This window comes from Lissotriton vulgaris, chromosome 7 (genome assembly GCF_964263255.1).
Source record: "Lissotriton vulgaris chromosome 7, aLisVul1.2, whole genome shotgun sequence".
Taxonomy (NCBI): Eukaryota; Metazoa; Chordata; class Amphibia; order Caudata; family Salamandridae; genus Lissotriton; species Lissotriton vulgaris.
The window spans coordinates 1,652,457,688-1,652,482,777 of NC_141695.1; the positions used below are offsets into that span (position 1 = coordinate 1,652,457,688).

At 44.3% G+C, this 25,090-nt stretch overlaps 1 protein-coding gene across 4 annotated transcripts in view; it reads left to right on the plus strand.

Annotated features, from left to right (window-relative positions):
* GNAS (GNAS complex locus) overlaps positions 1-25,090 on the plus strand; it is a 941,300-nt gene that overhangs the window by 782,840 nt on the left and 133,370 nt on the right. For all 4 annotated transcript variants that reach the window (XM_086932636.1, XM_086932635.1, XM_086932638.1 and 1 more), the window contains one exon: positions 9,161-9,215. In XM_086932636.1, the coding sequence (XP_086788762.1) occupies positions 9,161-9,215 (55 nt within the window). The remainder of the gene's footprint in view (positions 1-9,160; positions 9,216-25,090) is intronic.

The following is a 25,090-nucleotide window of genomic DNA, read 5'->3' on the forward strand; positions in this document are numbered from 1 at the left end:
CGCCAATTGGAAATACACGTGTAATTTACACTCTCCGCCGCCCCTCTGAACACCCCATTGTGTGTTTTTCAGGTGAGTCGGAAGTATGGGTCCGTTCTCGAAGTGGGCAAGGCTAGAATTTTCTGTAAGGAACATTAATACTCATAAGAACCCCAAACAGGTATATATGGCCAATGCGTCCTGTGAGCACCTTATAGAACAAAGGTGCACGGAGCTAACAGCCATCCTGTGATACTTGCTTCCAGGCTTGTGCGTGGCCTTATGCGCTAGTTGTCAATTGTTTTGGGTTTACCTGTGTGTCTGTATTTTTCAGTGTGTCGTATGTGTGTTTTTGTTTTTAGGTGGCCGCGCGTCTTGGTGTGTAACAATCTGTGAGCATATTTTTTAAGTGGGTGTGTTTGTGTTTATCTGTGTGCTGTATGCACGTGATATATTTTTGTCTGTGCGTCGTTGTGTGTGGGAGGAGCCTACTTAGTACGATCTTTTCTGGTTGTGTACGTGTTGGTGCGTGTGATTATCAGTTCGTGTTATTGTGTTTAATTTTAAGTGACTATCTTCGGTTTGTGTTTGCGCGTGCCTGTGTGCTTCCGCTTATGTGTGTGCCTGTGTGTAGTTGTGTATATGAGCTTGCACGTTTATCTTTGTGTATGTATGTCTTTGTGTCTGTATGTCTTTGTGTGTTGTATCCTTGCGTGTGCTTGCTCATCTCATTTCTTTGAAGGTGCCTGTGTGTTTGTGTGTATATTTGTGCGTGCGGAAGTCCCTGTCCGCATGTACCTAACCTAGCTGTGCGTGCTGTGCACTCACTGGTGACCGCACATGCCCCCAACACATGATGCAACTGTGGCAAACACGGTGTAATCCACACGACCACAGCGTGACAATCCAAGCAGCCTGGCAGATGCTTCAAGCACTAATAGACAGACCAGTGCCTCTCAAAATCTCAATCCATTGTAGGCGCTTTGCGAAGAAAAAGCCACGCTCGGAAGCAAGAATTGACGTCAAATTATACTGTGCGTGTTTATATTTACCCACGCAGGGGTGAGTATGTTTAATTATCTGCGTGTATAATTGTAACTCTTTGCAGTAAGATTTTGGCAGATCGTGGTGCTCGCTTGATGGACAGTTGTCTATCTACACGCTATGACGCGGAGGAAAAAAGGTTCTTGGCAGTCTAGGGCCGCTGAGCCTGGCGACGAGGCCACGCAGCGTGGATCACACCTTGTTGCCTTTCAATAAATTAACTGTACATAATTGCAATAATTCCATAATGTTTCTACTTCTGAAGTTTCATTTAGCTATTTAAGGTATTCTGGGAGTTGTTTTCGTTTGAGTGGCAGGCCGGATACCAATGGTCTAAGCATCACATGTGCATTCGTCGGGGATTTTGTTTAGTCTCTGCAGTATTTTGTTGCCATTTTTGGCCCAAGAAATGTACTGTGCTGTCCCCACTTGAAAATTAAATATTGTGAAAAAAGCCAAACTGCCCCCTTCTGTATCCTCTCATCATTTAGAGTTGTTGGAGCTTGTGATTAGGGCTGGTAGATTTATTGCGCCTACCTAAACATATACGGCACCTCAAGGAGCTTTGGGCTCGACAGCAATTCCCAGCAGGCTGCCCTTCTCCGCTTCTTCCGTGCCATCTTGCCTGGTCTCCAAAGAGTGCCGGCTCTCAACTCGGTAGACCCGCTCCTTGAAAAGCAGTACTTGTATATTTTGGTGTTAAACGCTTCTAGTGCAGCGCAGTATGCACGCTATAGGGGATTTGTGGTGTGCACTAGCATAAGCCACAACCTACATACACACAGATTTGGAACACAAAGGGCTTTAATCTCTGCTGCTTAATGCGTTCTGGGTCTGCACAATACCCCCTGCCCCCTCCTTCCACGAAGCTTGAATGCTGCCAGGCTGATGGCTGTGTGAATTGGCTGCATCGTTGGCTGGCCCCCTGCTCCCATGATATGCATTTCAGACAATGGCACAACCTTATGTCTCCTCCCCCTGTCAGTACTTTTGAATGTTTAAGGGAGCTGATTCCTTTGGTCTGGACAGCTCATTCTGCCAAAAGCTCATCCGTTACTTTAGTACAGATGGGGGATGTTTACCAATTTGCCCAAGATCAGCCTTTGGTCGGGTAGGAATAGCTGGGATTCTAACTCTAGACATTTATAGTTAGACCTCATCTCGTGACTATCGCATCCAGTTCCTTTCTGCCTCCGTCCTAAGGGGACTATTTTTCCATGAGGAAGCAGGAACTGTGTGTTTGTGTGCTCACACCACATGAAGTGGCATTTTTATTTCTGACGGTTCATGTAACATCTATGAAGTGTTTCTTTCCACTGTTTAATGATAATAGCAGATAAACTCTTTACTGTGGACTCGCCCAAAGCTGGTTGGAAATTAAGAACTCGTATGTTCCGATTTTTAACAGGAGAAGTGTAATGTTGAGACACCTAAGGGGATCGCGTCGTCTTCCCCATCACTAAATTGTGTCAAGCCATCTGGCAAAACCACACAGCACGCCTTTTCACGGATATTGCATTTAAACCAATTAGGTATGGATTTTATCAACAGACCACGTCCGGGTGAAAGGCTGAGACGGCTCTCTCTGGATTTATGCCAGCGACTTGTTATATTTAGATATTTAGCAATACACTCTGACATGCAAAGTCACTTTCAACATTTTAAGCAAATATTGCTACTTGGCAAGGTAGTTGGACAGGGGCAATTTAACTTTGTCGTTTTATAAGGGATCCGCGCTGTGTGGTTCAGGTGGTATTTGTCCCTCGCAGTTACAATTGCAGCCTCTCTTGTGTAGTCAGGACATAATGTTTCTACTTCTGAAGTTTCATTTAGCTATTTAAGGTATTCTGGGAGTTGGTTTCGTTTGAGTGGCAGGCCGGATACCAATGGTTTGTTCAGAATAGCCAAGCACTGGAAACATGGCTGTGCTTGCTTCCCCGCCCCTTGGCTGTGCTTGCTTCCCCGTCCCCTGGCTGTGCTTGCTCCCCTGCAACCTGGCAGTGCTTGCTTCCCTGCCACCTGGCTCTGTTTGCTTCCCTGCCCCCTCGCTGTGCTTGCTTCCCTGCCCCCTGAGTGTGTGGCTCTGGGTGGGTGTGTGTGGCTCTGGGTGGGTGTGTGTGGCTCTGGGTGGGTGTGTGTGGCTCTGGGTGGGTGTGTGTGGCTCTGGGTGGGTGTGTGTGGCTCTGTGTGCGTGTGTGTGTGGCTCTGGTTGTGTGTGTGTGTGGCTCTGGGTGTGTAGCTCTGGGTGGGTGTGTGTAGCTCTGGGTGTGTGTGTGTAGCTCTGGGGGTGTGTGTGTGGCTCTGGGTGTGTGTGTGTGTGGCTCTGGGTGTGTGTGTGTGTGTGTGTGTGTGTGGCTCTGGGTGTGTGTGTGTGTGTGGTAGTAATTGCTGTCTGCTGAGCTCGTCCGTAGGGTACAATAGGTCTCACATTTGCGAGAGATTAAGCTAATGGCAATGTAAATGACAATGCCATTTATTTATCTGTTTTCAAAACCAACACATAAATACAAATTTTGTCATTTAAAATGCCAATAGCTCTAACTTTTCCAAGGGCGAAACCATTGCATTGTAAATGCTTGTTTTCATAATAAGTTGGAAGGGGAAGGAGGTTGGATTTGGATGTACAGAAGCACGTGGATTGCTTGGGGAGCTAAGACCATTGAGCTAGCCACTTTACAGTTGTGAGCAGGCGTTTTAACGTTCATTCTGCTACTTAAAATGGTTTCCTCACACTAAGAAAGTTACAGTTTCGGCAAGAAAGCATTGAATATCCTGGCAAAGCCCCATGTGGTGCTGGTATTTTTTAAATGTGTTCTAAGGTTAATGCATATGTTACAATCAGTAGGAACTTGAATATATTTTGTGGTTGCTCCTTTAGTAGCATTTTGGTGAGCCAGATATGGTAGACGTTTTGGATATAAGGCTTTTTCTAGCAAGCCCACTACATTTTCTCCCACTTCGCCAGTGACTCCCTTCATAGATTGTTACCAGACCTGCTTGGTGTATAGACCAGGTGAGTGGCAATTGTAGGCGGCACTGGGTGATCGCTAGATACCGTCAAGTTATTGGCTTGGAAGGAGTGATCAAGAAGTTTACAGAACCACGTAGGTACTTGCAGCAGTCTCCTTGTTTTCATAGTGACTAAAAAGCTTGGATGGGTGCTCTTGGCACGATGGTGGATGAAACATTATTACTGTGAGGCATTTGTGAACAATTAAAGTGTGTGTGGCACTTTGTGTTTGAAATTCAGCCTGAACTGGGGTAGTAGCACAACACTAATAATGTCAGAGGAGTTAGATTCAAATTTATGACACCCGGATGTTAGCGTCCTGTTGCTGAGAGGTGATACTCAAGCAATGATTGCATGATCAAGTGGATCCCCTTTTGGATTCACTGGATGATGCAGGATAGAGCTAGAACATGAGCAGGAGGATTCTGTCTTTTGAGATGGGGTGGGCTTGATGGTTAGTGTTTATAAACTACTTTGCATAAGATATGCATGTGACGTGCGATCCTCGTAGATGCAGTCTGTGATAAGGAAGGAGATGGAACACAAAGCTGTCCAGTTGTGAGGGTTAATCCGTGCTGAGACGTAAATCAGATGTATGTTTTCCTTCAGTTACATATGTTGGTATCCTAAGGCAGACTTTGTATACATGATTGGTTTATTTTTAAAGCAAGGCATTGGGCGTGTGCGCAAGTTCTGAAGGATAAGCCACGACAGAAAACCAGTGTAAACCAGAACTTGTTTATGCATGAAGAATGTTCAGATTTTTGGTATTGGAATGGTGTGGCATTGTCTGAAATCTGTGGATTCTGATACTGATAGATGTTTGTACATTAGTGTGCCAAGAAATTTGAGTGAATCATTATAATATCTTAGTTGAATTATATATCTGACCTTCTGGATATAGAATGACTCTTAGTGAGCAAGAGTTTCTTCATTCCTAGCAGATGCTTTAACGAGTGAGAGAGGTCTCCTAGGGAGCATGGCCATATTGATTTAAGTTCCGGTCCTCCTCAATTGTGGGATTGAAAATCGTAATACTTGAAATTGCAGTGCCTGAAAATGATTACCGAAAGCAAATACCAAAATGCAAATACCTCAAAATGTGTTTGCAGTGGTTAGGGTATTACATGGCTTGCATCACTGCTGAGACTAATGTTGAGGCTGGTTAGCCTCTTTATGCTTAGGGGAGTACTCTATTGAGGTAGATTTCCTTCGGACTTTACACAGGGCTTAGATAGGCGATGTGTCTGGTGCTAAAATTAACAAGTTATTCTATACATGTTACTTGCTTGGTTAGTGGCCAGTTTTGCTGCTGCCTTTTTGATAATGTTATGCAAATTAGTAGAGTAACCTATCACCCTGTAGGGTATCCTGGCGCTGAGCAGGTGAGTAAAGGCACACCTAGGGCCTAGTGGGCCTGCTCAAAAAGCCAGATCTTTAGCTTCTTGCGGGATTCACGAAGTGAGGAGGAGGTCTTATGTGTAACTGCAGGCCGTTCAACGCTTTAGGAGCGAAGTTTGGAGAAGCCTTAATCACCTAATCTGGTTTTGTGGGGTTTGTGCAAGTAGGAGGCCAGACTAGCAGAGGTGTCTGGAAGGTTTGTGAAAGCAGATGGGATTTTTGAGGTATGTATGTGTGGCCAGTTTTACGTAGTAAGCAAACCAAATCAGTATTAGGTAGTGTCTTGAAAGTGTGGGTGAGGAGTTTGAAATGTATGCATTTGTGAATGGGTAGCCAGTGGAGTTCCTTCAGGTATGGTTGTGATGTGAGCAGGAGGCTGAGAGGGATTCTGGCTGCTGAGTCCTGAATGGTTTGCAGCCTTCCGGTGAATGTTTTGTTGATCCCTGCATAGAGGATGTTCATTTAGCACAGCTTGCATGTGACCAGAACATGCATGACAGGTTTCCAGGTACTGATTTGGGAGATATTTAAGAATCTTCCTCAGCATCTTCAGGATATGAAAGCATGAGGTAGTGATGGCATTGACTTGAGCTGTCATGTTGAGTTTGCTGTCAGTGATGATTCTGAGGTTCTTGGCGTTGGGCTGTCTCGATCCTAGCTCTGTTGGCCTCCAAGTGGGGATCCATGGTGATGTGCTCTTCCCAAAGATCACATTCTCAAAAGAGGGCACAGTGTGTGGCGACGCCGTGGGTCTCGCGTAATATGTTGGGACACAAGTTCGGTTACACTGAGGGATAGTGGACTGCCTCTCTTTATTGAGGTGGCAGTGGAATTGCTGGGGTGGTCAGTCGGGCCTTCTTAGTCAAGGCACCTCTGGCCGGTATGTGAGTCAGATTCGTTTTGAGATCAAGATAATGTGTTCGTATACTTTTGCCAAGATTGCTAGGTCAAATGTGGAGATTTTCGCAATTTGTGGAACATTCAATTACCCTTTGCCCGGGTGAAAAATACTTTTGAATAAAGTTTGGAGGAGCATCAACACCATTTCGAATAAATAAACCAGAACAAACTTTTGAAAGTTCCCCAGTAAGCATAACGAATGCAGTGTTATGTTGTATTTCATAATGTCAGTGTATATATAATTTAGTCAAAATGAGTGTAAGTTTTTGTGGTTCTATTTCCTGTCTTGCCTCCACCCTACGAGTAAATCCCCTTGAATAATTTTGATAGTCGGTCCAAACTCTTCCTCACAAATTTGTGAGTGCTATTTTCTGCTCTTCCTTGCCCCCTCCCTTAACACACCCAACTCATTCTCGCGATAGTTGCTTCACCCGACTTCGGGGACTTCAAAGAGCAGGGTAAAGTAGCACCTGGCCGGGAACTCCTCGCCGGTGTGTGCTACCGGCGCAGCAAGAAGTGGAATGTTACACCGCGCAGCTCAAAGTTTTACTTTCAGGCAAAGAATGGAACTTTTTCGAGATTCTTGTGAAGAGGCGGCACAACCCCAAGCCTCGGCTGAGCTGCGCGCATTCCCCAACCCACCGGCTCGGCCGGCTGCCTTTGAAACGGCCTGTGCTGGCTTGAATCAGCAGAGCTGGGCCCGGCCTGGCCCCGCTCCAGATGTCTCTCACAAGATTTGGTACTAACAGGCTATTTATAGCACTGTGGTTCCATTGTCATAGCAACCGTGCTAGAGGCCAAGGCGGCCGCGAGCTATTTCTGGAAGCATGCTGTAATGTAGAGCTGCGAAAGTTTAGTGTGTGCTAGTCTGAGGGAGACTAACTTTAGAAGAAAACAGCTCCCATTCTCTTTAAATAGACGGCCATGTTTATAGACCGGTGCCTACCGCCCAGGCATTCCCAACCTGTTCATACTGAATTGTATTTATTAATTGATGCTTATCTGCTGGTAGCATGCTTCACAAGTGCAAGATTTAAGCCACTCTACTCACCTGTCACGTTCCAGATTCACATATCTCTACGTTGGCAACGAAACCAACAGTTGGGGTTTTTCCTTTCATTTTAATTCCTTTTAGCAATCCCCCTAATTGAATTTAAATTAAACGACCCTCCTTACACAATCTTTTCCTCGAGCCTTAAATGGAACTACAGCCATGACCACTGAAAGCCTTATTTAGTTAAAATCTCACCCATGGTGCCTTTACGCCTCCAAGTGGATGGAATGTGAGAGCTTGGGGTTATACTATTTCTTTCTAAAAAGACATAATGAACCTAGCCAGTATTTTAACTAAACTGTCTATATTTAAGTCGAGGCTAATATAAAATGAGAAACGCGGCATTTTCCTCTAAAAATTTAAATTTTCAAGCCGGGCATGCAGGACTAAATCGCTGCAGAAGCACTGTATTGCCTTATACATTATTCATACAAAAATTGCAAAGCAAATTAGAGGCAAGTAGCACTCTGCATTCTCCGTGCACTTCTTGAATCTAAAACTTGAATGGATGGCCGTGTTTCTCTGAGGTAGTTTGCAACACTAGATTTCTTATTTGTAGCCTACGGAATCGAATTTCAAAATGTTTTAACGCAACATCTCAATATCGTATAACTAATTAGTTTACCTCCGGCAGAAAAACTTTTAAACTTGTATCAGAAAACCTACATTTTGCATGAGCTGATTACGAACTGAAAAATAATGTCTACTTGTTTGTGAAAGTTTCAGTGGTTTGACAGTTCAGTCAAAATCTGGAAAAGTAAAAAAACAAATTTTCAATTTTTGCACCATGGTCCAAACTCTGCAAGTTGTATTGTCTTGCCGAACTTATTCTAAAGGTTACAATGATGGCATTTTCGATAGCTAGTTGTGTTCAAAATTGTCGCTAAAAGAATTAAGTTTAAATACAGAGAAGAATATAATAATTTTAGATGAATGCATGTGCATGTAAAGCGAACTCAAAAAGTCTATTAAAGTTGCTATTTGTTTTACCAATGTTTTTAGCCAAGTTGTATAGCAGTGTGGCTGCAAGTCAGAATGGCTAATAGTGGCGTAGAGGAGAGTGGTGCAGAGTGGCATTGTGTGGTGTGGCGTAGAATGGCCTTCCATGGTGTTAAGTGCGTTGAATGCGCAGAGAGTAGTGGCGCAGATTAGTACAGTTGTGGGTGTAAGTAACTAAAAGAATCGATAGAAATGCAGATAATGTGAAAGCCACATAACTAAGTAATGATATACCAGTGTTGTCTGTAGGAAGGCACATTGCATGTGCAGGAATAATATCAAAACGTTTATTAAAAAAAGTGTGTTGCAAAAAGATGAGAGCGAACAAAGATGGTTGATGGTCCAGGGAGGAGCTAATACAAGAAAGGGAGAGAAGCCTACTGGAGCCAAGAATTCAAAGGATTGACTGAGTGATGACAAAAAAAACTAGTTAGCATGCTTTAGGCCAGTTGTAAGCCCGAAAAATAGTAAACAAGTCTCTCAGTACTGCGCACGCGCTATGTGTACATGAGACCAATTAATGGCGGGGGCAGTGATATTGTACCAGGCATGGGGAATTCTTGTCAACAAAAAACTAGAGTTCCCATTTAATTTCTCAGTAATGTATACTTCTGTGTATTAAGAATGTTGTGCTTAGTAATTTATTTTCGGAACTATTAACCAGAACAGTCATTGTACTCATAGGTTTATGACTGGTATTTTGGTTCCTTTTGTGCTTCATTTGAATTTGAGGTGTTTGATCTGTTACTTACTCTGTTTTCTGTCTTTCACAGTTTTCTTGACAAGATAGACATAGTGAAGCAAAACGACTACACCCCTTCCGACCAGGTGAGTACATTCACTTAAAAAAAAGATAATTGTTCTTTTTATTTGTGAATGTGGTACAGTAGCCTTACAAGATGACCAGATCGTTGCCTATGCAGCTTGAAATGGCAGACTCCACTGAATGTGCACATACATAATCCTGTTTTCTGTTGCCCTCGTAGGACTCCTTGCAACTCTATTACTCATGCAGAGTTGGAATGCACATGTTGGATTTGTTTTTTTCGTTTGCACGTATTTAAGGTGTGATGTTTGTTTTTTACGAAACATTTTACTTTTTTCCCCTCAGATTTTCCAGTATTGGATCTTTCATATATTCACATGTTCGAATCATTATCTCTCATTAGACGAGACATCTCGGAATTGCTTTAATCATCAAAATTAGCATGCATTCGTTGAATAGAGTAGCTAATTCCACGAATTGTTTAGGACTGAACTTCAGCCGGCATTGCATTGTGCCCTGAATTCCACTCCAGCACCACTCAGCCTTCTTGGCCACCATAACTCTGATTATCTTCCGCACGTTGTATGTGTAGGAATACTAGTGTGGAGATTCGGCCTATTAAGCCATTTCTACAAGCATAAACACTTGGAGAGAACTGTTCTCACCTGTTAACTGCTTCTTCCTTGCCCAGATAAGAGATACTAAGTTAGTTTATTTTTCCTTGTTGTGCCGCCTCTCTGTTCCTGGCTGAAGCTCTGGTACTCCCACTCTCTGGACCCTCTTACCTGGATGTGGTCCAAACGAACCAGCTTACTGCTGATTATGGATCAAAGAGGACTGCTCAGTCATTTGTTGCAAAACCAGGTGACTGAAAGAATAGACTTGTTTAGGCCCTAGGAGACATTCTGTCTTTGGAAAAGTAAAGGAGTTATGTAGAAACACCCCTCCAACAAAATCTTGAGCAGTCTCCTACAGGGGATTAAAGGAGGAACGTTCCCAAACTGACCAGATTTCTTCCTTGGATCTGATGTACTTCCTTTCCACCTCAGCCAAGATTGCCAGAACTCTGAGTCTGCCTTTGCCACATAAATGGATAATGGCACTCTTGTCAACATTCTCATCTAGGCTGGCCTCCGTTAATGAATGAGAGAGTAAGGGGCACCTCATGTTGATTAGAACACCATCAAAAATTGAATTATCTGTTTTGACAATGAGAAGCACCCTTTCAACAAGTACACCCGCATTGACAACCTCATTTAGGGATCTTTCCTTCAACCAACCCCTTGTCAACAAATTTGTAGTCCAAGGGTGCCGCTGAACATACCACCATGATTAAGGACAGTCATCCACATCTATCAACAGCAGAGATGCAGACAACCCTGTTGTCTGCAATAAACCTTTTCAATTTCCATGAAGCAGTCTTAATTAGCCATTGCACTAATTACATGGTGGTATCCGCACACTCACCGTTACATATAGGCATGTTCATTATAACGTTGATATAAGTTTTCACAATTACAATACCAATAGACTTGTATGGATTTTAGACAATGTGGATATTATAATAGAAAATGCTGGCTCTATAACTTGAATGCCTATCTGTCCAAACATGTCTTGTTCGTTTTACGGTTCTTTTATCAAGTCACATTTTCCCCTTGTGCTAGTTGTCTAGTCTTAGTTTTGGATAAACCATTTTCTCACTAAATTCATTTGTTTCCTTTTTCCATGTATTCTCTAAAAGTTTCCCTTTCTTTCTGCTGTCTTTGTCATGTTCATGTACCTTTCTTCTAAAGCCATAATGTAAGCCTTCCTCAGGTCGCATTAAGCATGTTATTTTTGTAAGCTTTCAAATCAAATCAGGGACATTTATTCAGCGCACAAATCACTCAAAAGTCTCATGGCTCTTGCAGACAGCTCTGAAAGATTGCTTGTTTAGTTTCGAAAAGCCATGACTTTAACTTCCTGCGAAAGCAGTTGTGATCTGTGATCGTGCGTCAGTTTGAGGGCAGTTTGTTCCAGGAAGCTGGAGCAAGAAAAGAAAAAGACCTTCCTCCATTTCAATTGGTGCAAATTCTGAGTGGTGTGAGAAATAATTCATTACTGGATCTCAGAGTCTTGCAAGGTTGGTACCATCTTAGTGTTTGGTCCAATACCCCGGGCCTAGTCCATATATATTTTTGTGTGTTGGACAAAGAATCTTGAAATGGATTCATTTTCTGACTTGAAGCCAGTGTAGAGCTCTCAGACTAGGGGCCGAAGGGGATCTGGGCGGGAGGTTAAGGACCAGCCTGGCCGCGGTGTTCTGCAAAATCTGAAGCCTTGTAAGAAGGCCTTTGTTGATTGAGGACAACAGGGCATTGCCGTAGTCCATGCGGTTTATTATCAGTCCCTGAACTAGTGGTTTTCTGGCCTCAATCGGAATCAATTTAAAAACCTTGTGTAAACTACGCATCACACCAAAACAGGAACCAAATATATGGTTAGTCTGACTTTTCATTTATAATTGGTTGTCCATATGGAATCCTAGATTCCATACCGTCTGTTTTGGGATTGGACAGGGTCCAAGGTTCGGAGGCCACCAGTCCTGTGACCAATGTTCTTGAGCCTTTCCAAAAAGCACATTCTCGGACTTGCCTCCGTTTAATTGAAGGTGACTTGTGCTTATCCACCTGTCAACTTTGGACATCCATTCTTTGAATCGCAACTTTGTTTCTACTGGATCTGGGCCAATGGTGATCAAGATCTGCGTATCATCAGCATATCATACAACACAAACTACTGGTAAGTAGGGATATAAGTAATACCAAGCCATATCTATGTTTTTTGTTGCGAGTGCAAATTCATGCTCTCAGTGGTTCACCCTTAATATCAGGTCTTTAGTCATCGATGTGTCAGAGCACATCTGACAGCCCTCGATGTGTCGGAGCGGTTCGGGCAGCCCTCGATGTGTCGGAGCGGTTCGGGCAGCCCTCGATGTGTCGGAGCGGTTCGGGCAGCCCTCGATGTGTCGGAGCGTATCGGACAGCCCTCGATGTGTCGGAGCGTATCGGACAGCCCTCGATGTGTCGGAGCGTATCGGACAGCCCTCGATGTGTCGGCCTCAGAATTGCCTTCGACATCATTGAAAAGTTCTGTATCAACTGTGTACAGTAGCCGATCATTCCCAGAAACATCCTGAACTCTATCTCTGTTTGTGGTGGATTCATCTGCAAGATGGCTTCCACTCTCTGGCGACACCTTTCTGACTCCTCTTATAATATGTCCCAGATATTGAACTTCTTTTTGACAGGACTGCAGTTTACCTGGAGACACTTTGTGTCAGTTTTCTGCCAGATGGTTCAATAATCTAGTGGTGTCGAATATACAGGCATCACATGTATCTGAGGCTACCAATAGGTCATCAATCTGCTGTACAAGGATAGACTCGCAGGGCATCTGCAGGGACTCAAGACTTTTCTTTAAGATCTGATTAAATATAGAAGGGGTCTCTGTATACCGAAAGCGACAACACAGTATTGTCTTCTGTGGGAAAGTCTGGCACAAATCAATAACTGTAAACCATTCTGCAATACAAGGAATTTGGAAAAGTACTGTACCGTGATTTGGCACTACGGGTCAACAAAACAACATTATTTCATTGCTCCACCTCAGGTACTGAACAATCCTATACTTGCCATTCGGCTTTTGCAAATCCATTACGGGCAATTTACCAGTTAACTCCCTTAGTATGCCTTTCTGAAGCATATCTTGAATCACTGGTTGTATTCCTGCTATGGTCTCTGGGGGCAGATGATAGGATGGTGTTCTAGGGAAAAAAGCATTTGGCTTCAAATTAACTCAGACGGGTTCTACACCTTTTATAAGCCAATGTCTTTCCCCGTAAAATCACAGACCTCTGTATTTACCATAGTTCTAAGATCTTCTGGCAATTCAGAAATAGTAGAGGAAACATCCCTACTTCAGCACTTTGTCTGATAATTTTAAATTTGACATCCTCATCATGAGTTTGGAATGCCACACCGTCCTGTGTGCAGTATAATGTGCAACAGATCTCTTCCAAACAGATTTACTGGGCTAGAATCACAAATTGGTGTTTTTCTTCAAAGATCCTATTTTCACTTGGACGACTTTTGAAATGGGATTTAGCATCTGTTTATTTGTAACCCCAATTACTTGGATCGTTTTCTGGAACTTCCACGATTCGAACGGTGGATCAGGTAGCTCCCATGTCAATCAAGAATGACACTTTGTGACCATAAACATTGGCATCTACATATGGGCCACTTTGGTCCACCTCTAAGATTGTACCAAGTATAACAATCGTCGTCTTCTCTCATGCACCTTCATTGGGAATTATCAGAAGTCAACTCATCAGTTTTGAATAATGGGTATTGACCCAAAACATCTTGATACTGATTTTAGAATTGTGGCATTGGATTCTGGAATTGATTTGCATTAAATGTTAGCATTTGATTTACATTTAATTTGTCATTCCTTATTTGCGTATGTTCAATGGGAACCATTTGGGCTTGATTTTGCATGGGAATCTGCATTTGCTATGTGGGCATTCTCTGACCTATCATACCTTGAGAATTTTGCATTAATCCGCCAGCATTTTCAGGAATAAATAGTCCTTCTCGTTTCCAATGCCCTACACGATTGCAAAGTGACAAGTGGTAACCTTTTTCATGGCAGAAGTATCTGTTCCAGATCCCATACCTGCAGGAAAACGAATTCTACCGTCGGGCATTTGCATCCCATTGTGATTTCCTATAAAAACCAGCCTGCGGAGTAACCACTCCCTGCTTCATTCCCTGATTTCCTGCAAAAGAAGGGTTCTGAAAACCTTTCTGAGCTAACATTGTCTGAGCCAACATGAATTTCTCCTTTATTTTCCTCTGCTTCATGTCTAGTTCATCACTGCAATACTTCGCATAGACCAGGATTTCATCTAGTGTTTTAGTCTGCCAGCAGATAACACTTTGCATAACGTGAGCACTAATTCCAGAGTTCAATCCTAGGACAAACAGACACAAAAATTCCCATATCCTTCTCTTCAGGATATTCACATCCACTGTGCTGATTAAACAACTGCAACGCCCGTTCTTAATACTCATGAGCTGTCTCCTTCGACTCATGTGTGGTTCTCTTAATCCTTAACCAATCAGTGTCTCTGGTAAGTATTTTTACTTTCAAAAAGGTAATTACTGCTTCATATGTTTCCACCGCCACAGGCGATGGTGCACCAGTTCCTCTTTCTCTCTGGGGTACTGCTTTTGGCCACTGCCCATAAATCAGCTGGAACTACAATATCAAGACCCATATCCAAGTCTCTCCACAACACATTGGAAATGCAGTTAAATCCCCTCTATTCCAGGGGACATGTACATAGGTACCTCAAGCTACTTTCATCAATGGATATGCAGCCGCCTTATCCAACTCATCCTGCTTTCCCTCGGTTTCCATCTTTCTTTTTGTGCTTCTTTGCCCATCTAAGTTCCACCTTTTCCACATCCTTCCATTTGTGTCTGCATTTGACTAGTTCAGTAATGTGCAAACGCATTCCTGTAATTCTCAGATTTTCTATTGCTTGATCATCCAACCCAACCTTGTAGCTATAATGCAGGTTCATAGTTTGAGAATTCCACATCATATTTCTTTGCTTCCTCTGCCAACCTATCATGCATCATAGCAGCTCTCTGAGTGACCTCCCTACACAAGTAGATTTACTCATTCCTTTGGTACTGATGTTGATGATCAAACTCCAGGCAACCCTTGATCAGCTCTTCTAGATCTATTTTTAATTGGGGAATATCCGATTGTTTGTCTTTTTTCGTATCTACATCTTTTGGAGGCTGTGTAACTTCTGCTCTTCTTTCTCTGTAGTAATCTCTTCAAGACATGATGGTAAGCTTCCATCCTCATTGCCAATTAACTAATTTGGAGCCAAGGGAGTTGTAAATACTTGGGCTCCTCCTCCATCTGCTAGAGCCTGCAAATTTTGTCGGGGTCTCCACAGAACTAGCTGTTTATTTTGGGTTGTTGGTACATTTCCTACAACTGATGTCATAATGACCTCTGCTCTTCTCAATTTGGACTGGTGCAGTTAGAATCACTCGTGGTATAACAGGATCAGTATCAGTGGGAACCACAGCTATTGTTCTTCTCACAACTGGTGGGGCAAACTTTAAGATCTGTAAGGGTCGTTCAACTGGAAGTGGATCTGATAGCACTGGAGCTGTAGCTATTGTCTGAGTAGCACTTCTCTCCCTATTTTTTGGGTGGCGTGGGCGGGAAGACTGCGTCTGTTCTAATATTTCATCTCCTGAATCATTATCTGACTCATCCCCTTCTAGCTTAACCATGTCCTTACCCTTCTTCGTCTTTTCTGATATAAGAACAGATATAATCTTGTTTCTTCAATCATACCTATTCTCCATCTACACTGTTCTTAATCCCATAGAACATTTCCATAATTTCACATTGCTCTTCCTGTCCTCCTCTGATATTTTTCCTTCTCTTTTTCCCTAGCAACCTTTTCCCAAGCATTAAATGCCTCCTATTGCAAAGGTCGAGGTGGCTTCATCTCGTACAATTGTTTCTTCAAATGATCTTAATTTCTGATATTAAATGTCCCATAATTTGGGCAATTTAAAGCACCCTAATTTCTGGAATTCTCTCCCATTATTTGTAGCCATAGACATGAATTTAATACATGCTCGGTAGTTATAATGTATGCTGAAGTACCTTCAGGAGGTGCTTCCTCCCTTTTTCTACAGGAATAGTGACCTCTCCATCACAAATTTGTTAAAATCCTTAAAACATTTCATAATGGATGGGACCATTGCTTCTTGGTTCAGGGAATTCTATGCCAACCTTTAGACGGCACACAACCTACTTTCGGAGAATCCAGCTCACTATCTGTGTCACGTGAACTTTGCTCGCCTGACGCTGGATCAGGCCTCAGGACTTGATCAACCATTTCGAATCGAAGAGGTTATAACTGTTCTCTTGAGACAGAATCTCCTTAAATCTGCAGGCCCGATGGCCTTTCAGCACTGTTTTATAAGACTTTGGTGCCCTGTTGGCTCCTCGCCAGGGTCTTTAGCTCATTTACATGCCCTGCCACAATTCCGCCTCGATGTTAGACGCCTCAATTGTAGTTATCTCTAAGCATGGCAAGGATACATGGCAATGTGGGTCGTGCAGGCTGATTTCCTTGCTTAATGTTGATGGTAAACTCTTCACAAGTATCGTGGCGACTCGTCTATCCCCGTTGATGCCTGGATTAGTGGTCCCAGTTCAAGTGGATTTCATCCTCCTGCGACAATGTGCTGATAACACGAAAATACTTCTACTCCTCATAGAAAATGCTCATCGATCCAATAGGGAAGTTATGCTCTTCTCCGTCAATACAGAGAAGGCATTTGGCCGTGTTCACTGGTCTTATATGGCTGAGGTTTTTACAAATTGTTTTTAAAGATTTGTCGCCTGGGTGCTGAGCAATTACGGGAACCGCAGTCCTTGGTTAGATAATCATTGAGGCTCTGTGCCCTCTTACCCATTTGACAGGGCACTTGGCAGGTGTGTCCCCTATCACCCTTGCTGTTCATGCTTGATATGGAGCCTTTTGCTCAGATGGTCAGGGATCACCCTGGTATCACTGGAGTGCATTTTGGTGGAGAAGAACAAGTCATTGCAATGTATGCCGATGTTATTGTGCCCATTGATAATCTCAGAGATGCCCTTCCACTTTTTTTAGAGGAATTTAGGGAATTTGGCGAGGCTTTGGGTTTTCATATAAATCTAAACAGATTGCAGTCTGTCACCCGAATCCATTGCCCATATCGCCCGGAGTCACTCAATACCGTGCACACATGGCCCCATTAGAACTCTTAATTATCGTAATCTTGATTGGCAAATCTGAGCCAATTTGGCCCACTGGCGGCTGTATCCTTTCTCTACTAGGCCGAGGGGCGGCATTAAAGATGGTAGTACTCCCAAGAATTCTCTTTCAGACCCTTCCTCTTGAGCCACCTTTAGAGGATGATGCAATCTTTGCAAACAGCGCTATAGCATTTTGTCTGGGCTGATGGCCGGCCCCTTATGCAACGGGAATTGAGTTGGTGTCCTCAGAAGGTGGGGGAATGGGCATTCCGAGCTTGCCTCATTACTATTATGTGACACAATTTCGGTATTTGGTCAAATGGTCATGGGCAAGATCTGAGAAACCCTGGTTCTCCAGTATTAGGGGTGTCTTTCATAGATTCACATGCCTGAATCATTCCCCGTCGTCGGAGTGGGAGTCCCACGGTACATAAAAAAGCAATAATATGCTATAAATATATAGTAAATAACAATAAAAACAAACCAGGAAGTAAAGTAGCCAAAGCTACAATAGAAAAAACTTCCACACCTATGACTATCCTAGTCATTTTGTATAGTCCAAACTACAGCCAATCAGGCGCCAGCACCCACCATAAGGTTCTCCCCAGAGGCTCAGGCTCTCAGATTTTCTACCGCGCGTCGTGTGAAGGGAGTCTCCCTGAGCTCTGCTCAGTTTTCTTCAATTTTCTTCATTTTTCTTAAGATTTTACTTTATATCTCACAGTTTTGTAATGTCTTATTTTACGAAGTCTATCTGCAGACCCTGCGTCGCTTGTGGAAAGCTGACACCTTATCCTGTGAACCCTCATGAAGAGTGTATGGACCAGCACTCTGCCTGTCTCTGACATGGTAGGAGAAGAAGGGTATGTCTTGTGCTTAGGCTATACCCCCCTTCTGATGTGGGAGGATTTTTTTTATTTGTGCTGCACCTTGATGGTTTGAAATGATGTTTTCTCCTCTACTTCACCAGTTGAAGTACCATCGAGATTAAGGGGTCTCGGGCCTTCTTTGAGTCTGCCTCCCACATTTACGCCCACGAGATTTACTCTCAGGCGTCTAGACTCACTCTGCGCACTTTTCTGATTGAAAATGTGCCAGCTTGTCGACGATACGGTCGAAGTATTCTTGACGACAATCTCTGCCGTCACTGGTGCTCTGCATCAACAATGGCTCCTGGATTCCGTTGATGACAATGGGGACAGTGCCCTCTTGTGGACTGTTTGTAATTCGCACGGAATTGCGAAATTGACAAAGAGCCTCATCGACGGGGTGATGCCTCGTCGACGGAGAGCGTCGGCAGTGAGGTGAGCCTCGCCGTCGCGAAGCCTCGTCGACGGTGAGATGAGCCACGTCGACGGTGAGCCACGTCGACGGTGAGCCACGTCGACGGTGAGCCACGTCGACGGTGAGCCATGTCGACGGTGAGCCACGTCGACGGTGAGCCACGTCGACGGTGAGCCACGTCGACGGAGAGCCACGTCGACGGAGAGCCTCGTCGACGGAGAGCCTCGTCGACGGAGAGCCTCGTCGACGGAGAGCCTCGTCGACGGAGAGCCTCGTCGACGGAGAGCCTCGTCGACGGAGAGCCTCGTCGACGGAGAGCCTCGTCGACGGAGAGCCTCGTCGACGGAGAGCCTCGTCGACGGTTGGCCCATCAACAGGTGGCCCGTCAACAGTATGGCCCATTGGCAGGTGGCCCATTGGCAGGTGGCCCATTGGCAGGTGGCCCATTGGCAGGTGGCCCATTGGCAGGTGGCCCATTGGCAGGTGGCCCATTGGCAGGTGGCCCATTGGCAGGTGGCCCATTGGCAGGTGGCCCATTGGCAGTTGGCCCATTGGCAGTTGGCCCATGGACAGTTGACCCATGGACAGTTGACCCATTGGGGCTCGTCGACCGTATCCTTTGTCAACAATATACTCCGTTGACAATAATCCTCGTGGAGTGTGAGCTTTGTCGAGCATTGGCATAGTCAAGGACTAGTTTCGTTGACGACAACACTGTGTAGATGGAGCGCTCGGCGACTGTGGACACGTCGAGGGTCGGCTCCATAGACGTTAGGCTTCAGCAGTTTTAGGTTGACACAAATGGCCTCGTTTTTTCGTGTTGGCCTCTTTGATGCTTAAACCCAGTGAATGGTTAGATTTGTCAATGGTTAATCTAGTTGGGTTGATGCACAGTGCTCTTTTAGCCTAATAATGAGCCGTAAACTGTTTTCTGCTGCATCCACGTAATGTCGTGATGGCTCTTTACTCAACGCCATATTTCTTGGACTGGGTAAGAACTTAGCCAGACTCTCAGGTTTCCTTAGAACCAGCTAGGCTGCCATGTCCTATTTCCTTGGCGAAAAATTACACCTGAACTCCTATTACTTTACCCTCCGGCGGATGTTGGAGGATTTAACCTCCTCATGAAGGGAACGGTGGATCGTTTTCATCAAACCCTTGTCACAAGGTCAGATTCAGACCGTTTTTTCCCTTTCATTTTACGATTTGGCAGAGGTCTTTACCTCTTCTTGAGCACAAGAGCTGCGCTGGTGTTTTCAGTCACGCCTCGAGCACAAATTTAAAACGCTAGACAATTCAACCCGCTTGTCTTGTCTCTCGACTTCAACCTGACCCATCTTTAGCTCGGGCGGCCTAGACACGTCCTTGCAACTCCGCTTCTCCTTTGACCTTTTTTTATCACGACCGGGAAGGTCGATACTTCATATTATAAGGTAGAAAAAGTTTTCCACAATGGCTGCAACCACAGTTCAGCAGGCAACCCTTTAGCTATTTTTAGCAGGTTCCACTACCAGAGATAGTCTAATATATTGGCACAGGTAGCCCGTATTCCCGAATACTCCTCAGCTGACGTTTCAAGGATTTTACAGAAAAATAGGAGTGCATCATCAACAATAGACCGTGCAGTGCACATTGCATCTCCAAGTTTTAGACAGCCCGTAGAGGCGGCAGTATTGCAGAGATATGGTTGACAGAACTCTCGGTTCTTCGCTCCGAGGTTCACTCTGAGATAATGGTCGTACCGTTATAGAGATTCCTTCTTGGCCAACAGGTTGAGCACTCACTACCTGCGCCTTCGTGTTTTTTCTCCAGTACAGAGAGCAACCCATTCGTGGTGCCCGAGGGCAGTTCCACATCCTTTTTTCCAAGGAGTTCCACCCCGTATCATTTTTTCAACTGTATTATTCGACTCTAAATCGTATGCAGGAGGTACTTCTTCAAGATAACGACTTACCTTAGAACCCACCCATAGTCCATCCCAAGAGGGATGACGGTGGAATATCTCTTTTATTTCATATTGTCAACGATCCAGTTGTTTGCTGGGGATTCTTATAGTTATGTCAAAAGGACACGCTCTAGAATTTGGAAAATTCCCTTTTGCTACACCTTCAAAGGGACCGCTTCCTCCTCATCTGCGCGAGTCGTTTGCACAGTTGTCTATATTGAAACACACAGGGACCGTCGGAGTGGTTCTGAATCTACAACAGAGTTAGAGTTTACTCTCAGTTCCTCATCGCCAAGCAAGTCAAGAAGTAGCGCCAGGTATTAGATCTTTGCACAAACTATTCAAAAGGTTGTACCTCAAGGAGGTCTTGAAGTACTACTGCCAAAACGACTTGATAATTGCACTCGACCTTCAGGGTGTCGATGCTCATGTGCCAATTTTTTCAAAAGCACAGGAGGTAGCTATGTTTTTCAATAGCTTTAAAGCATTTTCAATTAAGGGTGTATACCTTTGGACCTTGGTCCGCTCCACATGTTTTTATCTAGATCCTGGCACCAGTGGCAGCATATCTACGTTCTGCAAAGCATACCGATTCATCTTTACTTAGACAAATATATAATCAGGGCTCACTCTTCTTAACAAGCAATCCAGCACACCCAGACTTGGCAGTCACTGTTTTAAAGCTTGGTTTTTTTCAACACATCATGACCAGTCTCAACTAGTCCTAGCTCTGATATGAACATTTCTCGGAGCAGCAATCAATACAAACCCAGCAAGGGTGTTTGTCTCACATGAACGACGGGCCTGCAGCTACCACTTGGTGTTTTCTTCTACGTACATTACGGTCCGTTTTCAGTAGATCCTCAAGGTCATTCCTGACCACGGCCTCCACCTGCATCCTGGTGGTTTTTCTTACTACAGATAGCACATGAGAAAGATGCTAGAGGAATTAGACAAGCAATGATTGCAAGTCTCCGGTTCATTCGAAAATCTCATTACTAATCACTCCTCGGATGCAAGAGGTTTTCGTAGTTGGTGAATCCAAGACAGAAAGAAAGGGCCTGGCACATCAATCTGTGAGCGAAGTGCCATCTTCCTTGCCCTCAAATCTTTTCGCGCAGTACTTCAAGAAGACACTGTATGGGTGCGCACAGACAATCAAATGCACTATATCAACAAATAGAGAGGGACAAGATCAATTCTGTTGCCTCAGGAAGCCCTGGATTTTGGGCAGGGGCAATACGACACATACTCAATCTTCAGACGGTTCATGTCCCGGGTACAGGGACATTCTGACAGACACTCTCAGCAGGACGACAATTTCCACTCTCGAGTGGAAGCTTATTCAACGGACGGTGGTTTCAATCTTTTGGCAGTGGGGTCATCCAGATTTGGACCTTTTTTTTTTTTTTTTTTGCGACCAAGAAGAACAGCAAATGCAGGTTCTTTGCAAGTTGGCATCCCCACAATGACTTTCAGGGGAATGCGTTTCCGATCAAATGGTCTCAATTATCTGCTTGCGTTTTTTCACCGATACCGTTGGTTCCCAAGGTCCTGCAGAAGATGAGGAAGGAGCAGTGTCAGCTGATTCTCATGACCTTCAGATGATTTTGCCACTACTAGTTCACCGAGCTTCTTTTTTCCTGTCGGAGTGCGAACCAATTCTGTTGCGTCCAGTTCCGGACCTACTCTTCATCCAGGGCGGTCAGGTTTACCACCCAGATCCGACTTCTGGGGTTAGCGGCCTGGCGCCTGAGTACCTTGAGTTCGCCCATCTAGACAATCCTGCGGATTGCAAAGAAGTATTAACCAAGGCAAGAGCACAGTCTCACATGGAAATGTTTTTTATATCTGGAGTCGTTCGGCTGGACTTAATCCTTTTTTCTGTTAAAACAGAGCAAATCTTTCCAGTTTTTTCGTACAGCTGGCATGTTAGAAATTGTCTCATGCAATCCTAAGGGTTTTTCTGGCAGCAGTTTCCAGATACCGACAAAATGGGACCACTTCTCTTTACTCTTCAAGAACTATACAACAATTCTTCAAGGAATTTTCAGAATGTTTCCCTCTGGTAGGTCGTCCGCCACCTTCGTGGCATCTCAATGTGGTATTAGTACAACTCATGTGCCCTCCTTTGGACCTTCCACAGAACTGATCTGTAATTCCTTATGTGGAAGGGGTCAATTTTATGGGCTTTGACTTCCTCTAGAAGAGTCAGCTATATCCAGGTTCACAGGGGTCATCAGCCTTTTCTTAAAGTTTCACAAATGACTCAGTGGTACTTGGCACTAATCCAAGATTCATACCTTAAGTGCCTCCGAACTTCCACCAGTACGAGCCTGTCAATTTAAAGACATTCTTTCCTCCACCACTATCCAAAGAGGACATTGCTTCGTTAGATATTAGGAGATGTTTAAAGTTCTATTTGCAGAGGACAGTTCCGTTACACAGACCCGTTCAACTATGGTGCAATTCGTAAGGTCAAGCAGTATCTAAGCAAACAATTGCAATATGGATCTCTGCTGTGATCACTTTTTGCCATGCACAAGCAGAAGGACCTTTGCAAGCAGCCCCTAGAGTGCACTGTACGAGGGCAGGGTCTTTCTCAACTGCTTTGTTCGCTGGAGTCCCTCTCCAGCACATCGGCAGTGCGGCAACCTGAGCTAGCAGGCTTACTTTCACCAAACCAAATCAGCGAGACCGATGCTTCAGTGGGTCAAGCAGTTCTTCGTAACCTTTTCGACTAAGGTGAGCCTCTGTTTCCCACCTCCTTTTGCTGCTGTCAGACGCTTTTTATGCTGTTTCATTGTGCACATGCTTCATAATTGCATTTTATCATGCTTTGGGCTATGTTACTATATATATATTTCGTGATTATGTGCATCACAGGTTTGCAAGCTTGGCTACTAATAGCGTCTGACTAGCAAGGATATGTACTGCTATCTACTCTGATTCAGGCATGTGAATCTATGAAAGACACCCCTAATACTGGAGAAGAACAATAGTTACTTACCTGTAATCTGTGGTTCTCCAGTATTGGTGTCTTTCATAGATTCACATGCAACCCGCCCACCTCCCCTCAGAGGCTTTTAGGATATATTGGTTTACTTTCACTCCTTGCGAGAAAATCTGAGAGCCTGAGCCTCTGGGGAGAACCTTATGGTGGGTGCTGGCGCCTGATTGGCTGTAGTTTGGACTATACAAAATGACTAGGATAGTCATAGGTGTGGAAGTTTTTTCTATTGTAGCTTTGGCTACTTTACTTCCTGGTTTGTTTTTATTGTTATTTACTATATATGTATAGCATATTATTGCTTTTTTATGTACCGTGGGACTCCCACTCCGACGACGGGGAATGATTCAGGCATGTGAATCTATGAAAGACACCAATACTGGAGAACCACAGATTACAGGTAAGTAACTATTGTTCTTATTCATTGACCGGGCAGTGACAGGCATTCCAACGTGCAGGATTCAAATTTTTCCCCTTATTCACGGTCTACGCATCTCTACTTGTCCCCAGTAACTAGATCGGTCTTGAATGTATGGGATAGCAAAACTATCCGGAAGGGCCTTTAGTCATTACCATCTTCCCATACCCATACCCTTATAGTAGGTAATCCAGATTTTTCCACGGGTCTTAATGAAGTGGCCTATAGAGTATGGGAGGAGGTGGGCTGCAGTTCTATTGGACATTTCTTTGAGGTTGAAGGTCCAGTATCTTTTGACCAAGAGATTTAATCACCTGCAGATAAAGCATTGGCTTATACATTCTCCGGTCAGGAAAGCTGCGCAGAGACACCGAACGAGGTATGAAAAGTGGCTTCTTACCAATGATACTGATAAACAGTTACGTAACTGTATACTATATTACTCCATCAGGCCCCTGGATTGAGGACCGCAGCACAGGTCAGATGGGAGTCTGAACTAGCCGAGCTGTACCCCAAGGATTGGCAGAATATATAATATAGAGTAGGGAATACGGCTAGTAAACGGCCAGCAGGGAAATGTCCCTATAAATTATCACCTATTGGTGTTTGACCCCTGTTCGCTTGCAGAGAGGTAACCCAGAACGTAGTGCAGAATGCTGGTGGGGGAAGGGGGAGGGGGTAGTGTGCCTGGGATCCTCTTGCATATTCTTAGGGATTGTTCTAAGTTAGCTCAATTTTGGAGCAAGATCTTAACAGGCATTGGTACGTATTTCCAAACTCAGTTGCCTAGAGTTCTGCATATACTATTCTAGGTCTCCCCAAAACCTTTTACTTTTCCACTTATATCTCACAGGGTCTGACAAATGGGTCTAGCATTGGGGGCGGCACATCAGACGAATATGGCACATTGGGTTACTGATAGGGTGCCGACTCGCCCGGGTTGGCTTCGCCACACGTGGCATCTGCTATGGATACAAAAGCTCACTTTGAAATTAACAGCACAGGATGATTCTTATCGAGAAATCTGGAGGACTTACATTTCACTTTTTTCTCAGGAGTCTACAGAACTGACCTGTCCTAGGTATCTCAGATAGCTCAATTTGACTGAACTAGCACCTACATCACCAGTGAGTGTCCCATTTGCATAATTGTCTTTATACAGGTTGTCATCATTAATATCCTTGATTGTGTTGAGTGCCTGAGGGAGAAAGAAAGAGGAAAGGATGGGCTGGTGGAGTGTTGGGATTATCACAAAGCGGCACCGAAAACCCACTAGCCAAAAGCAGAGGAAAAGTGCACCAACCGTCCAATCCCAGCGTGAAACACTGACGTCTGATTCACTCCTCGCAGCAGCTCACTCTCCTTCACAATTTTCTCCGCTTCCACACACTTT